The sequence below is a fragment of the Caretta caretta genome, chromosome 13 (assembly GCF_965140235.1).
Source record: "Caretta caretta isolate rCarCar2 chromosome 13, rCarCar1.hap1, whole genome shotgun sequence".
Lineage (NCBI taxonomy): Eukaryota > Metazoa > Chordata > Testudines > Cheloniidae > Caretta > Caretta caretta.
The window spans coordinates 19,856,891-19,880,100 of NC_134218.1; the positions used below are offsets into that span (position 1 = coordinate 19,856,891).

At 48.8% G+C, this 23,210-nt stretch overlaps 1 protein-coding gene across 2 annotated transcripts in view; it reads left to right on the plus strand.

Moving 5' to 3' along the window:
* The window catches only part of HNF4A (hepatocyte nuclear factor 4 alpha), a 65,641-nt gene extending 51,646 nt beyond the window's left edge, over positions 1-13,995 (plus strand). For both annotated transcript variants that reach the window (XM_075118790.1, XM_048820453.2), the window contains exons 5-10: positions 1,471-1,626; positions 5,842-5,929; positions 6,906-7,061; positions 8,276-8,512; positions 9,836-9,958; positions 11,783-13,995. In XM_075118790.1, coding sequence (XP_074974891.1) covers positions 1,471-1,626; positions 5,842-5,929; positions 6,906-7,061; positions 8,276-8,512; positions 9,836-9,958; positions 11,783-11,925 — 903 coding nt within the window. In that variant the 3' untranslated portion in view covers positions 11,926-13,995. The remainder of the gene's footprint in view (positions 1-1,470; positions 1,627-5,841; positions 5,930-6,905; positions 7,062-8,275; positions 8,513-9,835; positions 9,959-11,782) is intronic.
* Positions 13,996-23,210: the final 9,215 nt, after the last annotated feature.

The window sequence follows — 23,210 nt, forward strand, 5'->3', positions numbered from 1 at the left end:
GCCTTCCCAGCTCCCTGATTAGGGTAATACTTGGTGAGATTTTTACAATCTTATTTATTCAATAACAGCTCTAGAGCTGGAGAGGTTCCAAGAAATGCAACCTGGGGAAAATGCTGGTGCCTTTCAAACCAGTGAGGCCGTGAAAGAGGGAACCAGGTCTGAGGTGAAAGTGCTGGAATGCACAGGACAGGAAGCGCTGATGCTGTCCGGGATTCCAGAGGGCAGAAGGAAGAGAGTGGTGGGTCTGGTTAATCACTCACAAAGTCATAAGGGAAAACTGGTGATTAAAGCCAGATTTTGAAACAAGCTGAGTATGCAACTGTGCATGCAACATGTGCACGCACTTGCGCATCTGATTGGCATGGAAGTTTGCTGCACTTTTGCATGCAAATAGGGTCCCTGCACATGAAGAAGTGCCAGATCAGACATTTGCAAGTGAAATGGCACCATTTGCCTTTGCATTAACAGTAATTCTGCATGCAAATTGGACACACAGTGTATTTTCGTGGGCATATTTGCACATGTACAGTTTGGCAAAATGTTTCTGACTTTAAACTGGGGCTTCAGCATTTCAAATGGGGATTTTAAATTTAAATGTTCTGATCTCACTTAAGCCAGCTTTACCGCTGGGTAACTGACCTCAGTGGAGAGACTCCTGATTTATTTCAGCATGAGTAAGAGGAGAATCAGGTGCTATGTTCAATACATTAATGAAAAAACCTCAGCAAAGGCAGTGATGGCTCTGTTTGGTTGGGAGCAGGGTATGGCTGGCATGGCAGGTAGGGTAGTTCTCTGAACCCTCGCTCGTGAGGAGAAGTTTTTTCTCTAGCACCAGCACTAGCCTTGATGAGCCTCTGCTGAAGGGAAACTGGGTTTATATCAGTGACCATGCCAGAGAAAGAAGGAATGACAGCTTCGTGTATAGGCCACATTGGGCTCTGCTGTAAATCCATCAAAACCTGACTTACTCAATGGGAGGAAGAACTCTTGACACTGGACGTGTTTCTCACATGCTTTACAGACCACTCAAGTCTGGTCAGGGAACGACATTTTGATAATGGGGGTATCTGGGCTTTGCCTCTGTTTGTCATTCCCTTCCTCCTGCGATAAAGAAAGAAAGCGAATCTCGATCCAACTCCTAAGTTTCAGGGGGGCATATGTACTGATCCAAGCTCCCCGTTCAGGCCTATCTTAGAGATAGATCAGTTGCTAGTACGGAGCATCATTCCTGACGTCTCAGCTATACATAAGAGGAAAAAGCTCCTGACTCCATTGATATCTGCCTGCCTTTTGATCTGTTCTTTGATTAATCTCTGTAGAGCCACAAACCTACATGGAGTGTCAGAGAAGGCAGAAAAGATGCTGCCCCCACCTTTCATGGGTCTTCCCAGCTTCTGGGACTTTCATATCTCTGGCTCTTGCAGCTCTGAAATAGGAAGATCCTACATGGGTCCCTTCTCATCCTTGCAGATATCATCCCCAATTTCTGTGATCAACGGAGACATCCGAGGGAAGAAGATTGCGAACATAACAGATGTGTGTGAATCCATGAAGCAGCAGTTGCTGGTGCTGGTGGAGTGGGCCAAGTACATCCCGGCCTTCTGTGAGCTTCCCTTAGATGATCAGGTTAGTGCTGCCATTTGACTTCCCCTGGCTCTTTCCAGTGGAAATTAATCTGTGGCCAAGAGGAATGGCCTGATCTGCAAAGAAGTTGTACATTGTTTATGCAATTATCATGACTGCACAAGCAGCTCAGATAACTGCACGCATACAATACTAGCACTGGCCATTTGCATGTGCAGTTAAGCAGACTGTTTGCACAATGGCTGTAACAATGTGCTCAGCTAGACAAATAATCATGCACACATTTTGCAAACAAAATTTTGCATGGGCAGATGGTTGGTGAATCATTGGTTAATGCTACTGCAGCACTTTGAAAACCTAAAGCACTATACAAATGCTCAGGATAATTAGACTGATTAGGTACTGTATATTGGCCTAACTTTTGAAGGCCTTTCTGTTGCCTAAAATTAAAAAAATCTATCTTTAATTCATTCACCGGGCCTGTGGTTTCATGGTGTCAGTGGTAACTGTTATTGATAGTGATTTATAAATTATAATAAAAATGCGTCTAAGCTCCCAAACCAACAGCAGCATCTCTGCAGACTGAAAAGTTGCAAATATATTTGTATTTAAAGCAAGATATTAAAGTAGCTTACTTACCAAGACCAGGATAGAGGGCTCTGCATTCCCTTTGTAAGAACTGAACCATAAGATCTAAGGGTATGTCTACCCTGCCGGCAGAGTATGATTTCAGACATACCCTCGCTAGCTTTAATCTAGCTAGCTCAGATCCGTGGCAGCCCGGGCTTCAGCACAGGCCGGCCACTCAAGTAAGAACGCAGGGTTCCAAGAAGGCTTGCATACTGCTATTAGTCCCCCCACTAGCTAGATTGAAGCTATCTTTGGCATGTCTACACAAGCTGCAATCATACTTTAGACATGCCCTAAAGCAGCCACAGTGGCACAAGGAAATGCTCAGTGTTAAGGGCTACATTTCAAAGTTGCGTGCAACTGCTGAAGTGGTGAAAATGCACAAATACCTATGTATAGGTACTCTTCCTCAAAATTCACACACATGAAAGTGGGGGTATGCAGGGAAAACTAGTGAGAGTCCATTTCTGAGGAGGGCTCACAGTGCCTGTGATGGGGCAGGAGGATGTTTCCAAGTTAATTGTTTTTTGTTCACAAAATTAAAAAGGGTCATTTTCATTCAGGATCAGGGACCAGTCCAATGACCTCCAGATCGGGAGGTAGTTTTTACCGAATAAGAAGATTAGGATATTTAGAAAGTGAGAGTGCCCAGCTAGTCAAGAAAATCCACAGTCATCTCACAATGCAGATCACTGGGAAGTCTGCATATTTTACAGCCTTTAGGAATGCTCCCATCTCTGTCCATTTGGGTGCTAGCTTTGAATTATTTACAGTGATAAACAGCATGCTAAATTCCTAAAGCAAATACACTTAGAAATCACAAAAAAAAAAATGGTGTCCAACGGCAAATTATATTTACCTAGCAAACAGGCTGCAGCATATAGAGGACTAGATGCAGCTATTGTTCTATGAAGTCTTTCACTGCCACTTGCAATGGATGTTGTAAAACCCAGTTAATGCTTTGTAGGATCTACAGCAGTTTGCACATGGACCGTCCTCACCAAGTGTCTTTGGCTCAGTCACGGGAATTTTTTAGAAAGGAAATAACCAAGGAGCAGATTGCCTGCCACACTGAAGAGAGGTTTTGCACATGCCCCCTGCCCCAGTGTGACTCCTGGTCTGAGTAATTGCTCATCAGTGTGAGTAAGGGGCTCACAGTCTGGCCCAATATGTCAGGGAAGAATCCAGGAGGAAAACATTAGATTTTTTTTTCTGAAATGCAGATTAAAAAACAAACCCATAACTAGACCCACATTTTCAAAGGAAGATGAACCACATGACAGTGTGGGAGCCACAACTACAAAAACATGGCAGCAAAAATGTGTGTGAGTCCCTGAGCCGGCTGCATGGGAGACAATAGAGAAGTTTTCCATCAGAAAATGCAGTTTTGTGGAAATCAAAATGTATTGTGAAAACGTCAGTTTCAGTGAAACTTGCCACAGAAAGATGTCAAAACAAATGAATGTTGAAACACTTTGTTCTGATAAGATAAAATACTTCATTTCAGCTTTCTCATTTTTGATTCATTTTGTTTAGACTTTTATATTCAATTAAAATATTAATCTTAATATTACATTGGTATATGTTATATATAATATTTTAATCAAATATAAAGTCACAATGAATCAACAATATCAAAACAAAACATTTCAACATTAACAACATAATTCAAAGTTATTGAAACAAAATGTTTCGATAGTTGTGAATCAAAACATTTTGGCATTTTCATTTCACAGGAAATTGTGAAACTTCAGCTTTTCGTTCTGATTCAGAACTATTTATTTTTTAAGTTCAGAATTCCCTGAGGAATGACAGGATCCAGTTTTGACCAGCTCCAGTACACACAGATAGCTGTAGTTACACAACAAACTGGGCGACTGCACACATCTGGCCATCTGCACATGCACTTCACATTGTGTTGCACAAATGGGGATTTCACAACACCTTGAAGCATTCACCCTTTTTGAAGAAGTCCCTGTTCTATTTATTTGCATAATACCTTTGTCCCCTCAAGTGTCAGCATCTTTTCTAATCAGAGCTTTGTTCTAGCCCATTTGCATTCTCTTGACACTTATGGTAGAGTGAGGTTTTCCCTGGCTTCATCTGGTACTGAAAGATAACATCCTGGAAAACTGATATGTTCCTGCTCCGTTGCTTCATTCTCCTTTTCTCCCTCTGTTTGTTAAACACATAGAACATAGGCTGGACCATCCTCATTAGGACACACTTTTCCAAGTCTCTCCATTAATGTTTAATAGTTGTTTTCTTCGGCCAACATCCCTGGCTGGCTATTAAGAAGCAGCTTGGCCACATTGTCCAATAGTTAACCTTTATTTCTACCAAAGCTTTGAAATTGTTAACAGAAGTGGGGCGAAAGATCCGGGACATTCTCAGGAACCACTGAGGGGTGTAACATGAAGAACGTCAATTATTAACATCAGGGCAGAAAAACATCTCTGTGCCTTCATTGGTCTAAACGGTCCATTGCCACTGGGGGAGCAAATGACCAGAAGATGACCCCACCCACTGGTGGGACATAGCACATGGCATGGTGACCCCACCCCTGGTGGGATGTAGTGCGTGACACGGTGACCGCCCTCTTGGTGGGATGTAAGGCATGAGATGGTGACCCCACTCCTGGTGGGATGTAGCGTGTGAGATTGTGACCCCTCTCAGTGGTGGGACAAACGGGGACATGGAAATGATCCTACTCAGTGTCATGAGGTAGAATGTGAAACGGAGACCGCCCTTTCCCCTGGCATGAATGCATTATGCAGGAGTGACCCCTGCTCCCCCAGCTCTCTAGCATGGCACGTATCATGCAGGAGTCACTCTGCCTCTCTGGTGTGAGTGTCCAATTCTTTTCCAGTCAATGTGATATTATTGGTGTGACGGGTTCTGTGAGAAAAAGACAGACATCTCAGGTGTCTGTCAGAGGCAGGAAGCCCCCCACCAGGCTGGGTCACAGACTCTTTGGGGTTTGATCCCTGCTTTTCTCGACTAGCCGTTCCTGAGCCAGTGGCTGGCTGCTCTGTGGGATGATGCCATCTCTCTCTTTTCTCCCAGGGTCAGTCACAGTTTCTCCTAATCACTTCTTGCCCTTCCTTATACTTGGGACACTGGAGCAGGAAGTGTGTGTGTCTCTCTCAGTCTCTGCTGCCATTCTGGGTGCACAGTTGCTTCTCAGACTGGGCTTTGTGCCTCCCGATTTCCACCTCTTGTGTGTGATCAGCAGTTGTGAGAGTCGGCCTTAGTGCTGCACAGTGAGGTGGGTGAGAATTCTGTGCAGGGATCTGGACCAGTCCAGCTTGCTGCTCGCTTTGATTTGTTCTTCCCAGTGGCTCGTAATTGGGTGTTTCAGGTGCTGGGCTAGTATCTTGAGCATCTTTTGGTTTAGATTGTTGGCTCCCTGGCCAAGGGGTTGGAGGTGCTGCACCTGAGGAGCAGTGAGATGGAGGAGTACATTGTGTTTGAACCCTCACATATAACAGGAGTGAGGACCCCACTCCTCTGCCCTGATGTGCGCAATGCAGGAGTGGGCACTTCCTCTACATTCTACTTATGTGGAATCAAAGCACTTGCCCCCCTTTTCCCAGTCACCCGGATAATACGTCTCTGTCCTTGCAGGTGGCACTGCTGAGGGCACATGCAGGAGAACACCTGCTCCTGGGAGCTGCTAAGAGGTCCATGGTGTTCAAAGACATCTTGCTATTAGGTAAACCACTTCTCCTCTATGCCAGGATGCTGCTGCTTCCTCTAGTAAAGCAGATACACTCACACAGGAGCATCCTATTTGTGGATTGGAAGGGGATGGGCATTTTGTTTTGTCCTGTGTCATTTTTGCTGAATGGCGCGTTGGGTCGGAATTCTCATGTATCCAGGGAACCCAGCATTGCCCTGGGGTTTGGTTGGTGTGTCAGATCTAAGGGCTCGGTTCACATTTCCACCATAAAGCTCCATTACAGTAATCCAGCAGGGTAGAGGGGTCTACAGGTCATTGACCCCCCCCCATTAAGATCCCATCACGCTGCCAGAGAGGTGAAAAGAGGCCTTAGCGTAAGTGAGAAGCAAAGCCTCCATCTTCATTCAGCTTTTCCTTGTTGCAATGATCTTCCTTTGCCCAGTAATAGAGTGAGAAGAGGCTGCTTGAATAACATAGGTCAGCATTTATGGCCAGCACATCCCTTCTGCTACAGGAGAGGAAGGCAGTGGATGTATATAGAGTCAGGCCCATTTGCTGCTTGGGGATGAGTGGAAGAGGAAACTTCACTTGTCCCAGGTAGGTTTACTCCTGTTCTGAGATAGAAAAAAGCCCAGTTGCTAAAGCCCAGGCCTGTTGTGCTCATTAGGAAACCACTAGCATGTTGCAGCATCCTGTCCCAAAGTAATGATACCTGTCCCATGCATGGCCTACCCATGGGGAGCAGCTTTGTGATGTCCTTGAAGTCTACAAACGATCCTGCGTGCTTGTTGATTCAGGAGGCCAGAGTCATGTGTCTCCACTTACACTCACACCCACATACCACACTTAATTCCAGTCTTGGTCATGTGAGGTGAGGAGTGAATGTGTGAACCCCTGGTCAGCATTGTAAGTCTTGGTGGATGTAGTAAAGTCTGAGGCGCTCAGGTGCCTCTTTGTTCCTGGTTTGATCATGAGCAGCTGGTGATATAGTTCTATTGTGTTCCTAAAGGAAATGACCACATAATCCCCCGGAACTGCCCTGAGCTGGTGGAGGTGATCCGTGTGGCCGTCCGAATCCTCGATGAGCTGGTCCTGCCATTCCAGGAGCTGCAGATTGATGACAATGAATATGCCTGCTTGAAAGCCATCATCTTTTTTGACCCAGGTAGGCCCAAACCTTCAACAATTAATCACCGGAAAAGATCTCTTCTTACAAAACCCAGAGTAGCAACCACACAAGAGCTTCGCCCTGCTCTCACATTAGCCAGTGCCCCAGCAATTTGGTACAGTGTTGGTGGGATGGACCTGGTTTCTCAAGGTGGTTTCCTCAGCGATTTCAGAGCCCCTACAGATCCCCAAATCCCTTCTGGGACCCTGTGTTTCCTTGCAGGGTGCTGGCATTTGGATACAGTGAGATAGTGCTGGGCCTATTATGACAGAGGAATTTGACCCCCTGAATACAGTTAAAAAGGCAGCGGCCCTGGCGGTCAAGACAATGGGATTGTTACTAGCAGAGCTTGGAGCTCTGGGAAGGTGCTGGTTCCACAGTGTTCCTGTGGGGTCAATGGCCAGACTACATCCCTAGCTTCCTTCATTTGTAGACTTTTACTATACAGGGCTTCTTGGTGCAAAATGCAACATATACTGGTGAAGCTAATTCCTGGCTGATGGTGGAGTTGGTGCCTATGCAGCCCGTGTGCTTTGTGTTTGAGACCCCTGGTCTAGATAATACTTAGTCCTGCCATGAATGCAGAGGACTGGACTAGATGACCTCTGGAGGTCCCTTCCAGGCCTATGATTCTATGATTCTCCAGGATGGTATTGTCACTTTGTGCTCCTCAGGTGGCACAAAGAGACTAGATCCAGGCCTTAAATAGTCAGCAGAGAATTCCCCTTGTGGAAGGGACCTCTCTTCTCATCTAAACCTGGAGAATGGGGCTCCTATGCCAGCTCACCCCCTCCTCATTCATGGCAGGGGCCTGCCAGGTAAGGAAGGGGACATGTCAAGGCAGGCCTGGAGGTGACAGAGTAGAGTTGTGCTACACTGAACCTCTGTTGGTGATACGTGCATTAGGGACCTTACACTGGTGGTGTTAGTTAGCACAGTCCTTAGGCAGCGCCTATGGATGCTGGGGCAAGGTTGGTGCAGAACAACAGAGGCATAACTGGCTTATGGATGGCTCCCGCCTCTGTGGCAAGCCAAGTTTGGATGCAGGGGAGAACTCAGCCCTAGAAAAAGAACCACGAATGTCTATAAAACCAGATTGCAGGGAGCCAGAAAGACAACCCAGGCCAGGCTGAGCCCACGACTAGTGGCACTGGAGGGGGCTCTCCCTTGGGGAAACAGCCCTCCATTTTTTGTTCCATGGTTTGTTTCAGATGCCAAAGGGCTGAGCGACCCCACCAAGATCAAGCGGATGCGGTACCAGGTGCAGGTCAGCCTGGAGGATTACATCAACGACCGGCAGTATGACTCACGGGGCCGCTTTGGCGAGCTGCTGCTCCTGCTGCCCACCCTGCAGAGCATCACCTGGCAGATGATTGAGCAGATTCAGTTTGTCAAACTCTTTGGCATGGCCAAGATTGACAACCTGCTGCAGGAGATGCTGCTAGGGGGTGAGTATCTGTGCTCAGCCTCTGTAACCCTAATCCTCAGCACAACCTCATCACCCTCTCGTCACTGGGAGGGAAAGAGCTGGGATCAGAATGGGGAGTGTCCTTGATTCCCAGTCCTGTGCTCAGACCTCCTGATGCAGGGAGCTGAGCACATCAACCCAAGGAGATCATCTATCTTCATTCAGAAGCTACAGCTTGTGAGAGATGTAATTAATTCCCTCCCCCTGCAGCTTGCATTGTGTTTCGTGTACCATGTGCTGGGTAATAACAGGAGAGCACTGTGCTCTTATTACACAAAACTGGCTGTTTCTGCTGTAGGCGCCGATTCCGTGGGTACTCCAGGGCTGGAGAATCCATGGGAAAAAAGTAGTGGGTGCTCAGCACCCCCCGGCGGCCCCACTGACCAGCTCTTCTCCCTCGCCCCAGTGCCTCCCGCCCACCAGTGATCAGCTGTTTAGCGACGTGCAGGAGGAGCAGGGGGGCAGGAAGAGGCAGAGCAAGGGTGGGGCACGCTCAGGGGAGGGGGCAGAATAGGGTGGGAAGAGGCAGGATGGGGTGGAGCCTTGGGGGAAAGGGTGGAGTGGGGGCGGGGCCTGGGGCGGAGTGAGGATCAAGCATTCCCGGGGAAACCAGGAAGTTGACGCCTCTGGTTTATGCAGCTATTTACAGAGCTTCAGGTTAGTATTCCTAGCCATGAGCACACAGACTGACTTCCTTGTGCCTCCTCCAAACCCTTTCCTCCTGCAACCTGTGCTCCTCCCAGGTTCCATGCAGGTTGCTACATGGTGCAAAGGTGCTGCTTCCCAACAGAAGCAGCTGCTATAGGGATGACAAGCTGCCCTTCTGTCCTTACATCACCCCCATGCACATTGAGAGGATGCATCTCCCAAAAGACAGAGTCAGCTACTTACCCATGTCCTGTTTCCCCCTAAGAGAGTCATGAGAGCAATACGTGCACTAAAGGGCAATGGAAAGGTTTGGTAAAGCATGGCCCAGCTTTACCACTAGCTGCTGAAAGCTCAGATAACCTCCTGTGATGTATGCAGTGGAGCAGCAGTTGCCCCTGTGCTGCTCCTGCACTTAGCTCTTCCCCTGAAGCCCAAGAGGAGAGGAGAGTGACACTGCAGCCGGTGTTGCTGTGGCAGAGGTGTGGTCTCAGTGGAAGACAGGGAGGGAGCGTGTCCTGATCATTTGCACAATAGTGCACCTGGAACTCCTGGCCTGGCTGTGAACATTTGGCCCTCCCGGGCTATGCTCTTTTGGACTGTCGAGTGCTTTCCCCTTCCGTCCTGCTCATGATGACTGACACTGAAATGGTTCTAGGCTCGTCAAGTGAAACGCCTCATGCTCACCACCCTCTGCACCCGCATCTGATCCAGGAGAATCTGGGGACGAACGTCATAGTAGCGAACACGATGCCCGCTCAGATGCACAATGGGCAGATGTGTAAGTATCCCTAGCAGGACTGACAGCTGCCAAAACAGACCTTGTCTGTTTGGAATAAAGCTAAATGAAATGAGTAAGAAGTGTAAGAATCAGGCTGGCATTCCAGTGACATCCCTGAGCCTCAAGGGCCACCCCAGCATATTCTATACTGCAAAGCCACAGTGATGCAAGATGGGTATTATGGTGCTAGAAACTCCTCTGCAGAAAGACACACAGGGGGGCGGGGACGTTAGAGGAGATTAGATTGAATGCTTGATTCAACTGAACACTCCCTAGCAGATTGTAGTTTTTACAGTAGCTCTAATTTGGGGACAAATGCTCCAATCCAATGCATGACTCCTGAGTGCTGATTAGATCAGGCCCTGAAAGACTAGCCTGGTATGTCTGGGGGAAAACCAGTAAAACTTCTGTTAATGTTTTCCCTGTCTTGGCCTCCCCATTGTCTTTCTGTCCAAAGAACCCAGCATGAGGGGGTTGATCACTAGGGTATCACGCTTGGCCACAGCACAAAGCTAGATCTCGGAGATGACATTCAAACGCAACCTACCAGTCAGGTTGCCAGCTGTCGAATGGCACAAACCCAAACATCCTTGCCCTGCCCTATTCCCCACCCCTTCCCCAAGGCCCCACCCCTGCCCTGCCCCTTCTCCGAGGCCCGCCCCCACTCACTCCATCCCCCATCCCTCCCTCACCCTCACTCACTTTCACCGGGGTGGGGCAGGGGGTTGAGATGCGGGAGGGGGTGCAGCCTCTGGGCTGGGAGGGTGGGGCCAAGGGGTTAAGAGTGTAGGAGGTGGCTACAGGCTGAGCCTCAGGCAGGGGGTTGGGGTGCAGGAGGGGGTGCGGGCTCTGGGAGGGAGTTTGGGTGCGGGAGGGGACTCTGGACTGAGCCTGGGGCAGGAGGTTGGGGTGCAGGGGCTCTGGAAGAGAGTTTGGGTGCAGGAGGGGGTGTGGGCTCTGGGAGGGCGCTTGGGTGCAGGAGAGGGTGAGGGGTCGGGCTCTAGGAGGCAGTTTGGGTGCGGACTCTGGGCTGAGGCAGAGGGTTGGGGTGCAGAAGGTGGTCAGGGGCGCGGCGCTTACCTCGGGCGACTCCCGAAAGCGACTGGCACATCCTTCCAACAGCGGCTTCTAGGTGGGGGGTGGGCAGGGGGTCCCCGCACGCTGCCCCAGCCCACAGGCACCGCCCCCACAGCTCCCATTGGCCGCAGTTCCCAGCCAATGGGAGCTGTGGAATCACTGCTCAGGGCGGGGGCAGCGTGCGGAGCCCCACCTGCCTCCCCCAGGAGCCACAGGGACAGTGCCAACCACTTCCGGGAGTGGCACAGGGCCAGGGCCACAGTAGGCAGGGAACCTGCCTTAGCCCCACTGCCGCGCTGGACCTTTAACAGCTAAAATCTCCCGGTTTGGCTGCAGTAGACTCCAGGAGATAGAGCGTTATTCCGGGAGACTCCCAGTGAAACCAGGAGGGTTAGCAACCCTACCTACCAGGTGAATCTTCAGTACAGAATAAAAGGCAGGCACAGAACCCCTGATCCTGTGCTTCTTGCGGCTGTCTGCACTGGAGACTGTAGTGCAGCCTAAACAGCAGCATGTGTATAGCACACTGGAAACCATGTTTTCATTTAAGAGCAGTTGGCCTCTCTTTTGCATCTGTAACCCTTGTGCCAGGACTAGAAGGATCCAACCATACCCAGATCCTTAGCCCTCCCCCAAACTCTGGGGTATATGGAATTGGGATCCAGATCCGAATGTTGCATCTTGAATCCTCATAGCACGGTAGCATCTGCTCCTTCTGCCTTTGTAACATAGTGTTTCTTTCTGCAGCCACTCCGGAAACACCTCAGCCTTCCCCCCCTGCAGGCTCAGGATCTGAGCAATACAAACTACTCCCTGGGGCCATCGCTACTGTAGCAAAACAGCCAGCCTCAATCCCACAACCCACCATCACAAAACAAGAAGTCATCTAGCATCTCCCAGAAGGAAACCAGCCTGTTTTAGAAAGACTGTATAGAGGAAAACAGACTGACTGTCCCAGTGAAGACAGACGCTATCGGTGGATTCACAGGCACAAACGCATCGGCTTGTTTATTGGAATAAAACCAAAGGCTGTCTTTGTGCAGCTAGGGAGAGCACATGCCATGGTCCAGCTGAGAGTTACATATCTGGGAGTTAAACATAGTGAAATCATTAGTCCTAATATGAAGGGCCAGAACCGAAACTCATGCCGGCTGGTGACTCTTTTGAGATTTGCATTGACTGGCTGTGAGGTTGCGCCTGGCCATTTCTTTACTGCCTCGGAGTGGGTTCAAAGCAAACCAGACACTACTGAAAAGAAAGGACTTGTCTAATACAGACGTTGAATTTGAAGGAAGGGCGGAGATGTCTGCTGCTGTCTTTAACGCTTCTCAGAATAGTCCCAAGTTTCAGCCGATGTTAAATTCTCTGGAAAGCATCATTCCGGGGGTGGGGGTATCATAACCCCTTGTGATAATATTTAGCCAAAGTCTGGTCCACATGGTGAGTGAGTTGGGCTGGGAAATCACTGGTGCTTCTGGATTCCCTGCCATTTCAGACTTTCCGTATGTTGGGGTGCTGCTGGGGTTCCTTATCCCAGCACCATTATTCCCTCCCCATGGCAGAAACTGAAGGAGGCAAAGACAGCAAATTCTTCTACTACGCTACCACGGCATCTTTGCTAATTGCAATGGAATGATGTTGGAGTTGTGGGATTCAGCTAATGGGCTTGGGAAGTACAGAGATGGGGGGAGGGGCGGGACGATATTCACTCAGCACCCTGAAATACTGCACAGATCTCACTAGGATGATTGCTGGGATCCTGTGCATGTCTGTGCCTCCTAGTGGTACTCACACAGGTTAACTATAAGCAAAAGCTTATCTGCAGCCTGTTCATGGGAGATTATTGTGGGAGGAGGCATGAAGGGGAGTGGGGAGGATTCAGAGGTAGACAGATGAGAGATGGACCCAAGACACAAAGGTTAGACCAGAACCTCATGTTCCTCAAGGCTTGGGAGTAGCTGGACCCAGCGGCTTGGTCCAGGCCCATCTTTAATCCCAAATGATGAATTAGAGCCAGGGCTGGTGCCATGTGGACTTCTCCTACAGAACAGTACAACTGGTTGATCACAGATTTATAGGGTTTTATATCATGACAGAGATTAGTCGTGACAGTCCAAAAGATACAGACTGTCAAAGCATGAAGACGATTAGAAAACCAGGGAACCTCAAACTCTGCTGTGAAGTTCTCAAGGGGTCAGGGAGAGACGTTTTATTATGTCCCATCTAGCCCATGGCCTGTACCCTCGCCATAGAAGCTCCTGGGTTTTACTTTGCTTGTGTTTTTTTTTTTGCTCACTGAAGCCTATTGGTGCTATTCCCTGCAGCTCCCCCCACCACAGGGAAAGAAGGCCATGAAGCTAGCGATTTCTCTCTCCCTAAGAACTGAAATCACCTCCTGGGGAAATACTAGCTTTTCCTTATCACACACTGTATTTCTGCGAGGTCTTGGCCTTGTGGGAACATCAAGAAGTGGTGGAGTCACAACTGCCAGAAGCTCTTGGGACAAATCCCCAGCTAGTGTAAATGAAAGCTCCTCTGATTTACGCCTGCTGCGGATATGGCCCCTGGATTTCAAATGCAAAAACCAACACCCCGCCCCTCTTTGCGGGTATCAAAGTATTGTATTGTCTGTCAGACCCGATAGCATTTTGCTGAGTAATTTATTGCAATGATGAATCTAATCATTTTCTATACATTATTTTGTAAATCACATTGATTATTTATGATCAGGAAATTAAATGCAAACAACTTAATAACAAGACCATCTTTTTCCAACTGTATGTAGAGATAGTGTGTGGGGAATATGTCTCAGTGCACATTTCATTCGCATCAGACATCCCCAGTACAGTACACAAATTTTTTGCTGGTTACTGCCTTCCAATGGAAATAGAGGAATATTTCTTCACTAGAGTTTGTATTAATAAGAAAAGAAATAAATGCAAAAATATTTTCTAACTTTTCCTGGACAGATGGATTTTTTTCTTCTTCTGGGAGCATAGTTCTAAACCCCCAGGCCCTAGTTAACTCTGGCAAAAGGGAGCGTGCATACCTTTGTTTTCCCAATTACACCAGGGCTGAATTTGACCCATAAACCAAATGGGTCTTCAACAATGTTGCCAACTCTCATTTTATCACAAGTCTCTCAATATTTGGTATTTTTCTTAAAGCCCCAGGTGCTGGAAGCATACGATTGCATGAGAATTTCATTTGAAAAAGTAACTTTCTAGACATCGTGGTTGTAGAGAAAAGCTTGAACACATGTAAGTTAAAAATTACGCAGTGAAGGCTCAGAAACCAGAGAGTACAGGAAAAGAAACCTAAATCTATTTCTCTTAAATCCCAGGATTTTTTAAAGGAAATCACATGATTCTTGGGGGGGTTGACTCATGATTTTTGACTGTTTCGAGGAGGCAACAGAACTGCTGCTTTAGTTCTACACCCCACGCCCACTAGTTCCAGGGGGGTGTAAATGAAGGCAGAATTGGGCCTACAATGCCCCAAAGGACGACAAAGTGAATTAATCTGCCACATGTTTAGAAAACATGACCTATGAAGGAAGATTGAAAAAATTGGATTTGTTTAGTCTGGAGAAGAGAAGACTGAGAGGGGACATGATCACAGTTTTCAAGTACATAAAAGGCTGTTACAAGGATGGGGGAGAAAAACTGTTCTTCTTAACCACTGAGGATAGGACAAGAAGCAATGGACTTAAATTGCAGCAAGGGAGGTTTAGGCTGGACATAATGAAAAACTTCCTAACTGTCAGGGTGGTTGAGCACTGCAATAAACTGCCTAGGGAGGTTGTGGAATCTCCATCATTGGAGGTTGGACAAACACCTGTCAGGGATGGTCTAGATAATACTTAGTCCTGTCATGCATGCAGGGGACTGGACTAGATGACCTCTCGAGGTCCCTTCCAATCCTACGATTCTATGATTCTATGGTTGTGAAGGTGAAGAAATACACTGACAATTAGGGAAGGCCGTTAATGACCTGCCCTTCTGATCAGATGAGTTTAATCTAAGCTATAGTGTGCACCGTAAGACATACATCCCAACATTTCCGATGGCTAAAGTAGGATGAGTCCTGCTCCCAGTTCGTGGGGTTGGGGGGGATCAGATGCTGCCCCTTGGAGGTGGGGGAAGTTGTAGAGTGAGCCCCCTCTGCACTCACCCTGCAACAGCAGCTCCTGCAGCTCCAGTCCCATGGAGCAGGCTGGGCTCAGCTCCCTGGTTCGAGCATTGTGACTTGGGCCCAGACTCATGGGGTTGCAGCAATGCTCAGGTTGGCCTGGCCCCTCTGATGGGGTGTGACTGGGCCAAATTTGAGTGAGTGGCACTGCAACCGCATGCCCCAAGTCGCAACATCAGAGGGGCTGAGCCAAACCTGCGTGGTACTGCAACCCCATGCTCCTGGGGCCAGCTCACAATGCCTGACATGGGGAGCTGAGCCCAACCAGCCCCACAGAACAGGAGCCACTCAACCAGACCAGGCGGTTTGGGGGAGCAAAGTGGAGCAGTCCTTTGAAACCCAGGGCTAGGGTTGCCATCTGTCTAATTGCACAAACCCAAACACCCTTGCCCTGCCCCAAGGCCCTGCCCCTTCTCTGAGGCCGTGCCCCCACTCACTCCATCCCCCTCCCTCCCTCACTTTCACCAGTCTGGGGCAGGGATTTGGAGTGGAGATGGGGGTGCGGGCTCTGTGAGGGAGTTTGGCTACAGGAGGGGGCTCAGGGCTAGGACAGGGGGTTAGGGTGCAGAAGGCAACGCCCCCACAGTTCCCAGCCAATGGGAGCTGCAGTGTCGGCGCTCAGGGTGGAGGTAGCGCACAGAGGTGGCCGTTCCTGCCTGCACCTAGGAGCCGCAGGGACATGCTGCCACTTCCAGGAGCTGTGAGGAGCCAGGGCAGGTAGGGAGCCTGCCTTAGGCCCGCTGCACTGCCCTCTTCAACCAGACTTTTGGCCTATTAAAATCTCCCAGATTGCTTTCAATAGCAACCAGGAGATTGAGGCCAAATCCAGGAGGTCTGACAAGCCCCTGTTGGGAGGTTTGGCAAGATAATAGAGGTTGAGAGATTGAGGCCTAGATTTCTGTAATAACTGAGACTTTGCCAAAGGAAAGACAATCATGCATTGGTGAGGGGTGACTGAGGCTTTCAGTTGTAGGCTTCCTCAGATAGTCACCACAAGCCATTCCCAACAAAGGGCTGCTCAATGGCCTATGTGAAATGAGTTAGGAGGTTCTCAGTCTATTTCCCAATGGGGACAGGCACTCACCTCACCTCTGGAGCTGCTTCTGTTGTAAGGCCACCTGGAAACCTGACTCTGTTTTAGGTGGAAAGTTGACAGCAGGAATTCAAATTCAGAGCTAGCTTCCCCATACTTTAGGGTTATTCATGTCACATCTTCAAAGCTTTTCTTTAGCTGGAAAATAGACAGTCCTGGAACCTGAACTCCACTGTTCAGTTACAGAACAGGTTCAGCAAAGGAAGTAGCAGGGCAAGTTCCCATCTCCCAGTCAGGCACCTGTGCGGTTAGCCTGCTTTGGTCCAAGCAAATGGGGTCAGCTTCTTGCCTCTAATAATGTGCAGCTAAGCCCAGGCCTCGCTCAATCTGGCCCAGCAAATGTGTAATGGTGCCGTTGTTTTACCTTGGTATGTGTTCAGTAAATCCATAGACAACATCAAATCTGTGAAGCAATAAATTCTCCTGGACTGCTGCCCACAAATTGCTCCACTGAGGTTACCCTTTGCCTAGTTAATCTATTTTAAATCAGCGTAGTCCCTACCTTGCTACCTTCAGTTTGTGCTGGAAAAAACCACAACCTCTCTCAGAAACAACTCTGGCCTCAAGTCAACTCCACTGTTACAACACTCCCTCCTCTTTCACCCCTGACAAGACACAACCAGGGAAGCTTCAGGCTGTCCCAGGCCCAGCAGAACAATGTTTTACCCTTTCTAAGGCTCTTGCCACTAAATGGCTCCCATGGCCATGGTTCATTTTGTTCTCTCTAAGATCATTTTCTTACACTATCTCTGACCAGGAGTGTGCTTTGTTCCCCTTTACTGGCCCTTGGATTTTAAGCATTTTCTGGACAGTAGCAGCATTATCTCCAGCAGTGAGGGTTTACCCTGACAGCCAAGCCACGTTGTGAGAAAGTGGGATTTTTAGTTGTGCTGTAAAATGGGATCTCATTCATTCCTTATGTCAGCCGGCTCCGAAATAGCTAATGGGCCTCGGAACTTTTCCCTTTTCCAAATGCTTTCATCTCTCAGTGGAACATAGGAATGGTAACTTGAGTTTTACAGCCCATAGATCACACCTGACAAAAGTAACTATTGCTGCTATTAAACCCTCAAGTACACACACAGCACTGGTAGCCATAAAAGCAGGAGCCTGCAGGGACAACGTGGCACTGCTGAGACAGGCATTTCCTTGTGCCAGGCTGTACAGTCCCTTCAAGGCTGATGGCAAGAATTGCAGCTCGATTTCGAGCTCCTCTGTTCTGCATCACGAAGACCCTTTCCATTCAAAGAGATGGCACTTGTGGCCGGAGGCTAGTGCGCGGACATTCCAAATCCGCCTCCCAGTTCCTAATGATAAACTGCCTGCAAAGGTGGGACCCTGTCAGTAGTAAACACAGTGAGAGAGCTGCAAATCACCAATAAAACACCACTACTCTGTCAGCCTTGGCAGGTACAGAATAAACAGACGAGCACCGTGCTGTCAGGCTTCACATTCACTTCCTTTAACTCAGCAAGGCCAGCTCCTCAGCTGGGGTAAAGCACTACAGGCCCATTGAAGTCACTTTACACCAACTGAGGATCTGGCTCTGAAAGAAGCCTCTTCTGAGCTTCCCTTGGAAATGAAGGCAAGTTGGGAACTGAACTTCCAGGGTTTGCCTGCCCACTCTGTTACTCTTTAGCTCAAGCTGCAGCAGCTCCTGCTTTTCCTTCTGGAGCTCCTGGGTTCACTCCCTGGGGTGTTGTCTAAAATGGCTGCCATCACAGATGCACGATCTGAGGCTGTGCCCTAAGGGTACTGCTGCAAGTTGGCAGCAGAGTCAGGACACCACGCCCTGCTCTAAACCATTAGATAATGTTCTCTCTCTGGAGAGTGTCAAGACATAAATAGGGGCATTTGAGCCTAGGGTGACCAGAGAGCAAGTGTGAAAAATCGGGGCATGGGGCTGGGGGGTAATAGGTGCCTATATAAGAAGAAGCCCCAAATATCAGGACTGTCCCTATAAAATTGGGACAACTGGTCATCCTATTTGAGCCCCTCAGTTCCATACTGTTCTCATCACTCCACAAAAATCACCCTCAGCTGTCACTTAGGAATTACCCCTGGAGTCAGATGTATGTGAGTCTGATACTCTTAGTCCCTTGGGGTTGTAGTCCACTGCACTCCCAGAGGCTCCAGGCCTGGAGGAGGGCCGGGCACCTGGTTACAGGTTTGCATTCGAGTGTGATTATTTCCTGTATGAAATGCAGCTCTTTGCCCCAAAGCTCTCAGTACTGCGGAGCCCACAGGCAGAGCATTCCGCAATCCTGAGGCCATGTGAGAGGGGAGATCTTCATTCCAGTGTTGGCTTCTCTCTTGGCGCTGAGAAACACGGACCGTTTGCCGAGCAGAGGCAACAGGCCGGGATATTAATTAGCTGAGATGACAAAGAGCCCAGCAAGTTTCTCGCAGGGCTCTGCTGCTTCTTTCCTTTCCAGTGAAATTTGGGCTGGTGAAAGCTGCCAGATTGACAGCCTCAAGCCTCTCTTTTTCAAACCAGCGGCTACTGTATGGGCATCAGCAGGGCAAGCTTCCCCCTACTCTGCCCCTCTTACTGGAACGCTCTCCTCTAAGAGTCAAAACAGAGCAAACTCTGTTTCTATAATATCCTGGGCCTCTTTGCTGAGGCTGCCATCAAGGTACTGGCAAGAGGCACAGATTCCTGAACAGCCTAGTCACTGCCCCCAAGATGACTAATCTTCCAAAGGATCCACAAAACCATGCAGCTAGCTTTGCTTTCATTCCAGGGTGCTGGAGTGTTGGGAAAGACTAAGTCTTAAAGAAGAGTAAATTAGACTACCGGAATCCTGTAATATTTAAGGTGTTTTGGATTCTCCCACCCCCACTCCACTTACAATCTATTCTCAACCTAATTCTTGCAAAATGCTGGCATTGTTGCAGACCTAGACGCTGGGGGAAAAGGAGGGATGATGATTCTTTTCATGTAATACACTACCCTTTGCATACGTTTGCAGGGCTGTGTTGCATTGTGCAGTTGTGTATCACGTTTGCTTACGTTGTATTCGTGTATGCTTACATACTTGACTGTGTGCTTGTTTACAGTTTCCTGTTTGCATGTTGGCACGAGTGGGTGTGTTTGGGCAGGTTTGTGTATGTGTGCATACAATTGCCTCCTTGTGTAAGTTAGCAGATTTGTGTGTTTGTGTGTGTTTGCGTAGGTTTGTATATTTGTATGTGTTGGTATATTTGTTGCCATTGTGCTGTAAATGAATGGCTGTTGGTGTTGAATTTGCACTGTACTGTGTGTAGTTGCTGACTGTAACCGTTTGCATGTTTACACGTTCGTGAACTGAACTACGTATTTGCATAGGTTTATATGTTTGTGAGCAGAATGTTTACATGCCTTCTCAGAGTTAAAGTTGTCATCTTTATGTAAGCGGGGGAATGGTCCCACTATTGTGGGGAACTTTCCTGGCTTCTGCACTACCCCAGTGAGGTGGGCTAGCGAAAGGATCTGTGTCCTCGCTCCCACTTCCTTTATCCAAAGGCCTCCCTGCCCTTGAGGACTCCCCTTCCACTCTCCTGTCTGGCAGAGTCCTCGTAACCCCAACAAGGCTGGGCCCAGGATTCCTGGGGGGCTCAACCCCCAATCTTGCTGCAGTCACCAAGGACAGGGGCTAGGGTGTCCCTGCTCCGGGGTACTCTCTCTGCACTGGGCACTTCCCTGATCCATTGATCATTTCATACAATTTAAAGCAAATGCAAGTTATTTAATCAACAATTAATTAAAAAAATAATAAGGAAAAATGGGAAAGGTTAAAGGAAAACACATCACCCCGCCCTGTGGCAGGGAATATCACAAACAGTTCTCCGGAACGTCAGTCTGCTCCTTGTAGGTCCCAGGCCTCCTTCTCAGACCCTGGCTGAGCTGCAGGGGTGCTGCGGGTTGGACACTTGCTCTGGTGGTGGCCACATGCCTTCGGGCTTTGGGTGGTGGGACCCTTCTTCCCAGCATCAGCCCCCCATCGGGTTAAGATCCCCCTCCCAGTCTGGCCTGCAAGGACCCTTGGCTGAGGGTGTCTTTCCGCGCTGGACCCTTTGCCCAGGGTCCCCCCTTGGCTGGCCCCCGTTGCTCACCACACCTGGCTCCAGCTCCAGCCCCAGCCCCAGCTCCACTCTGCCTCAGCACTGATGCTGCTACTTTGCCTCCAGCCCCCTGGGCTGCTTCTCTGGCCCCTCTGGCTCTGTGGCTGCAGCCCTGCTCCCAGCATAGGATCTGCTCTCTCTGCGTTGCTTTTCTGGCCCTGCTGGCTGGCACGGCTCTGCTCCCCAGCTCAGCTCGCGCCCCTGCTTTCTCCTTAGCTCAGCCCCACTCTGTCTGACCCAGGCAATTCCAGCTCACAAGGAGGACTGGACCCACTCTGGCCTCCTGACTCCCTGATTAGCCTGCCCGCCCTGTCAATCAGGCTGATCTGGAGCATTGGCGTCTCCCCATTGTTCCTGGGGTCTATCAGTCTCAGTGTCCTGATTTCCCATCGACCCTTCCCAGTTGTTTTGGTATTGGGAGCTAGCCAACCAAAACACCCCCACTGAGTCTTAGTAAGGGGACAACAGTCCCCTTACATTTATAAAAGTATCCTACAGGCCAAAACTATATATGGGGTCATGGATGTAAGGGCTAGGGGGAAAAGATGACTAAGTTCCCTCTGTGCTTCCTGTATTCTGGGGCAGTGCATGGGTCTTCCTTGCCCTTACTGATTTATGCTCCGCTTTCCAGGGCCCCCTATGAACCCTGGTAAGCAGAGAACAGACGCAGTGGGATGCACTGCAGCCATGCCCTTATCCATCCCCTATGCCATGGGCTCTGAGCAGAGCCAGGTTTACACCAAGAGGAGGCCCTCTGCACTGTGGGAATGATCAGGATCTGTTTCCACCTACTTTAAGGACTCTTTACATTGCCAAAGTGGTGTAAATGTGGCCAGGAATACCTGAGAATCAGGCCCATGTTGCACACAGGGGTTTCCTACCCAAACTACATTCTGGGCTCTGCTTCTTGCGACCTGGCTTTGCAGGTTGACAGGCAAAGCCAAGAATTTCAGGATGGGCAACTCCCTACTCAAATACTGAGCAAATTCATGGTGCTTGTATCATTTGTAGGCCCCCAAGGCTCAGCCTACATACCCTGGGAACCTTTGCCAGGCTCTCATGTGCTAGGCACTGCACATAGGTTATCTTTATTACCGGACTGTTATGTTTGCTCAGTTTAGTGATTAAACATCAGTTTAAAGCTTTCTCCTCTAGCTCTGCTGTTTGAAGTTGTGATCTATTTTTGGCTTCATACAAATCACCCATCCCACCAGGACTGTAAAATGTTTATTGCTAATGGTGGCAAACTTAAAGAAGCCAAGATAACTTTCCCAGGCTGGGCATTCAGATTGCTTGGATAAGTCAATTTGTGAAGCTCATTACATGAACCCATTAAATATAAACCAGCCCCAACAGCCATTCAGTTACAACACAATGACAACAAATATCCTAGGGCTGGGGAGAAGCCAGGGGCTGCAGAACTGAGAAAAGCATGAACTGTAAGGTACAGTCATAGCAGAGGACCATGAGATGGGTCAGATACACAAGCAGACACAATGTGTGGCCTCCGGAGTCATAAAATGCAGCCCTGAGCACTCTCTCTCACACACCCCCAGAAGCACAAGGGGGGGACAAAGCCCTTTAGCGACAGGATTTATTTGCTTGGGAGCTAGGAGAGCAGGCAGTTCTCGTCTGTCTGCACAGGGAGACAATCCTGATTGGGCACACTTATATTCAAGAGAAACAATCATGCAAATTCTATATGCAAATTAGTCACAGTCCTTAAGCTCCAGGCAAGTTGCAAAAGGTGTTTCTCAGATGGTATCATGAAGCTTGGGTAGCCCTGTCTCACATGACTCTAGGTGAGCTTCACTTGGGGGCTGTGTGGCTTATGCCACTGTCCGTCTGGGCACAGGGCACCTGGCAGTGGATATTCTGCAAGGAGAAAGTGGCCACAGAATGCAGTAGCTACCTCTCTCTCCTTAGGGACCTGCAGGGGGCAGCGTAGTTGGAAAAGTGGGTGTCCATCCCTTCAGCAGCTTCTTCAGATGGGGCTCCCCTGGAGACCTCAGTGGGGGAGAGGGCGAGGGTAGAAAGCTGCCCTTTCTTGGCACAAACCCAGAGGGAGGATGGGAATAGGAACAATTAGAATGAAGTTTGCATCTCCCAGCTGGCATGAATCTAGTCCTCTGAGTCTAGGCTCATCTGTGCCTCGTAGGTTTAGAAATCAGTCTGGAAAGCTCAGGAAAACAGATCTCCTTGGGAGATTTCTGCTACTTACTATTTAAATTCAAACTGGAAATAGCATGGGAGCAGAAATTTTGGCATCCTGGGGCTTCCTAGCACAATGGGGCTTCGACCTGCTTAAGATCTCTCTCGGTGCTACTGCAACATAAAGAATAAATAACAACGAGAAACCAGGCAGTGCTGAGGTGCAGGGCAATTAATATTTTGAAATTTCCCAAACATTTTCCTACATCATGAAACATTTGGGGGAGTGGTGTATGAAATGCAGAGACCATCCGAGCTGGCCCTTTCTCAGCGTTGCCACCTCTCACAGTATTATCCTGTCTCGTGACATTTCATCTGTTTCTGTGTGAGTCACGCCACTTTCATTTCAAAGAAAAAATAAAATGTCACAGTCTAGGCCTCGCTGTTGCAGAGAAATGCTTGGAAAGGTGACCCGAATGCTTCTATAAGGCTCAGAAAGCAACGAAATGTTGGGTTCTTCTTCTTCCTCTTTTTTAAATTTCATGATTTTAAAGCCAATTTCATGATTGTGCAGGCCTCACCTCATGATTGTTGAATGCCTGGGACTAGCAAAACTGCTTTTCAAACCCTAATTTG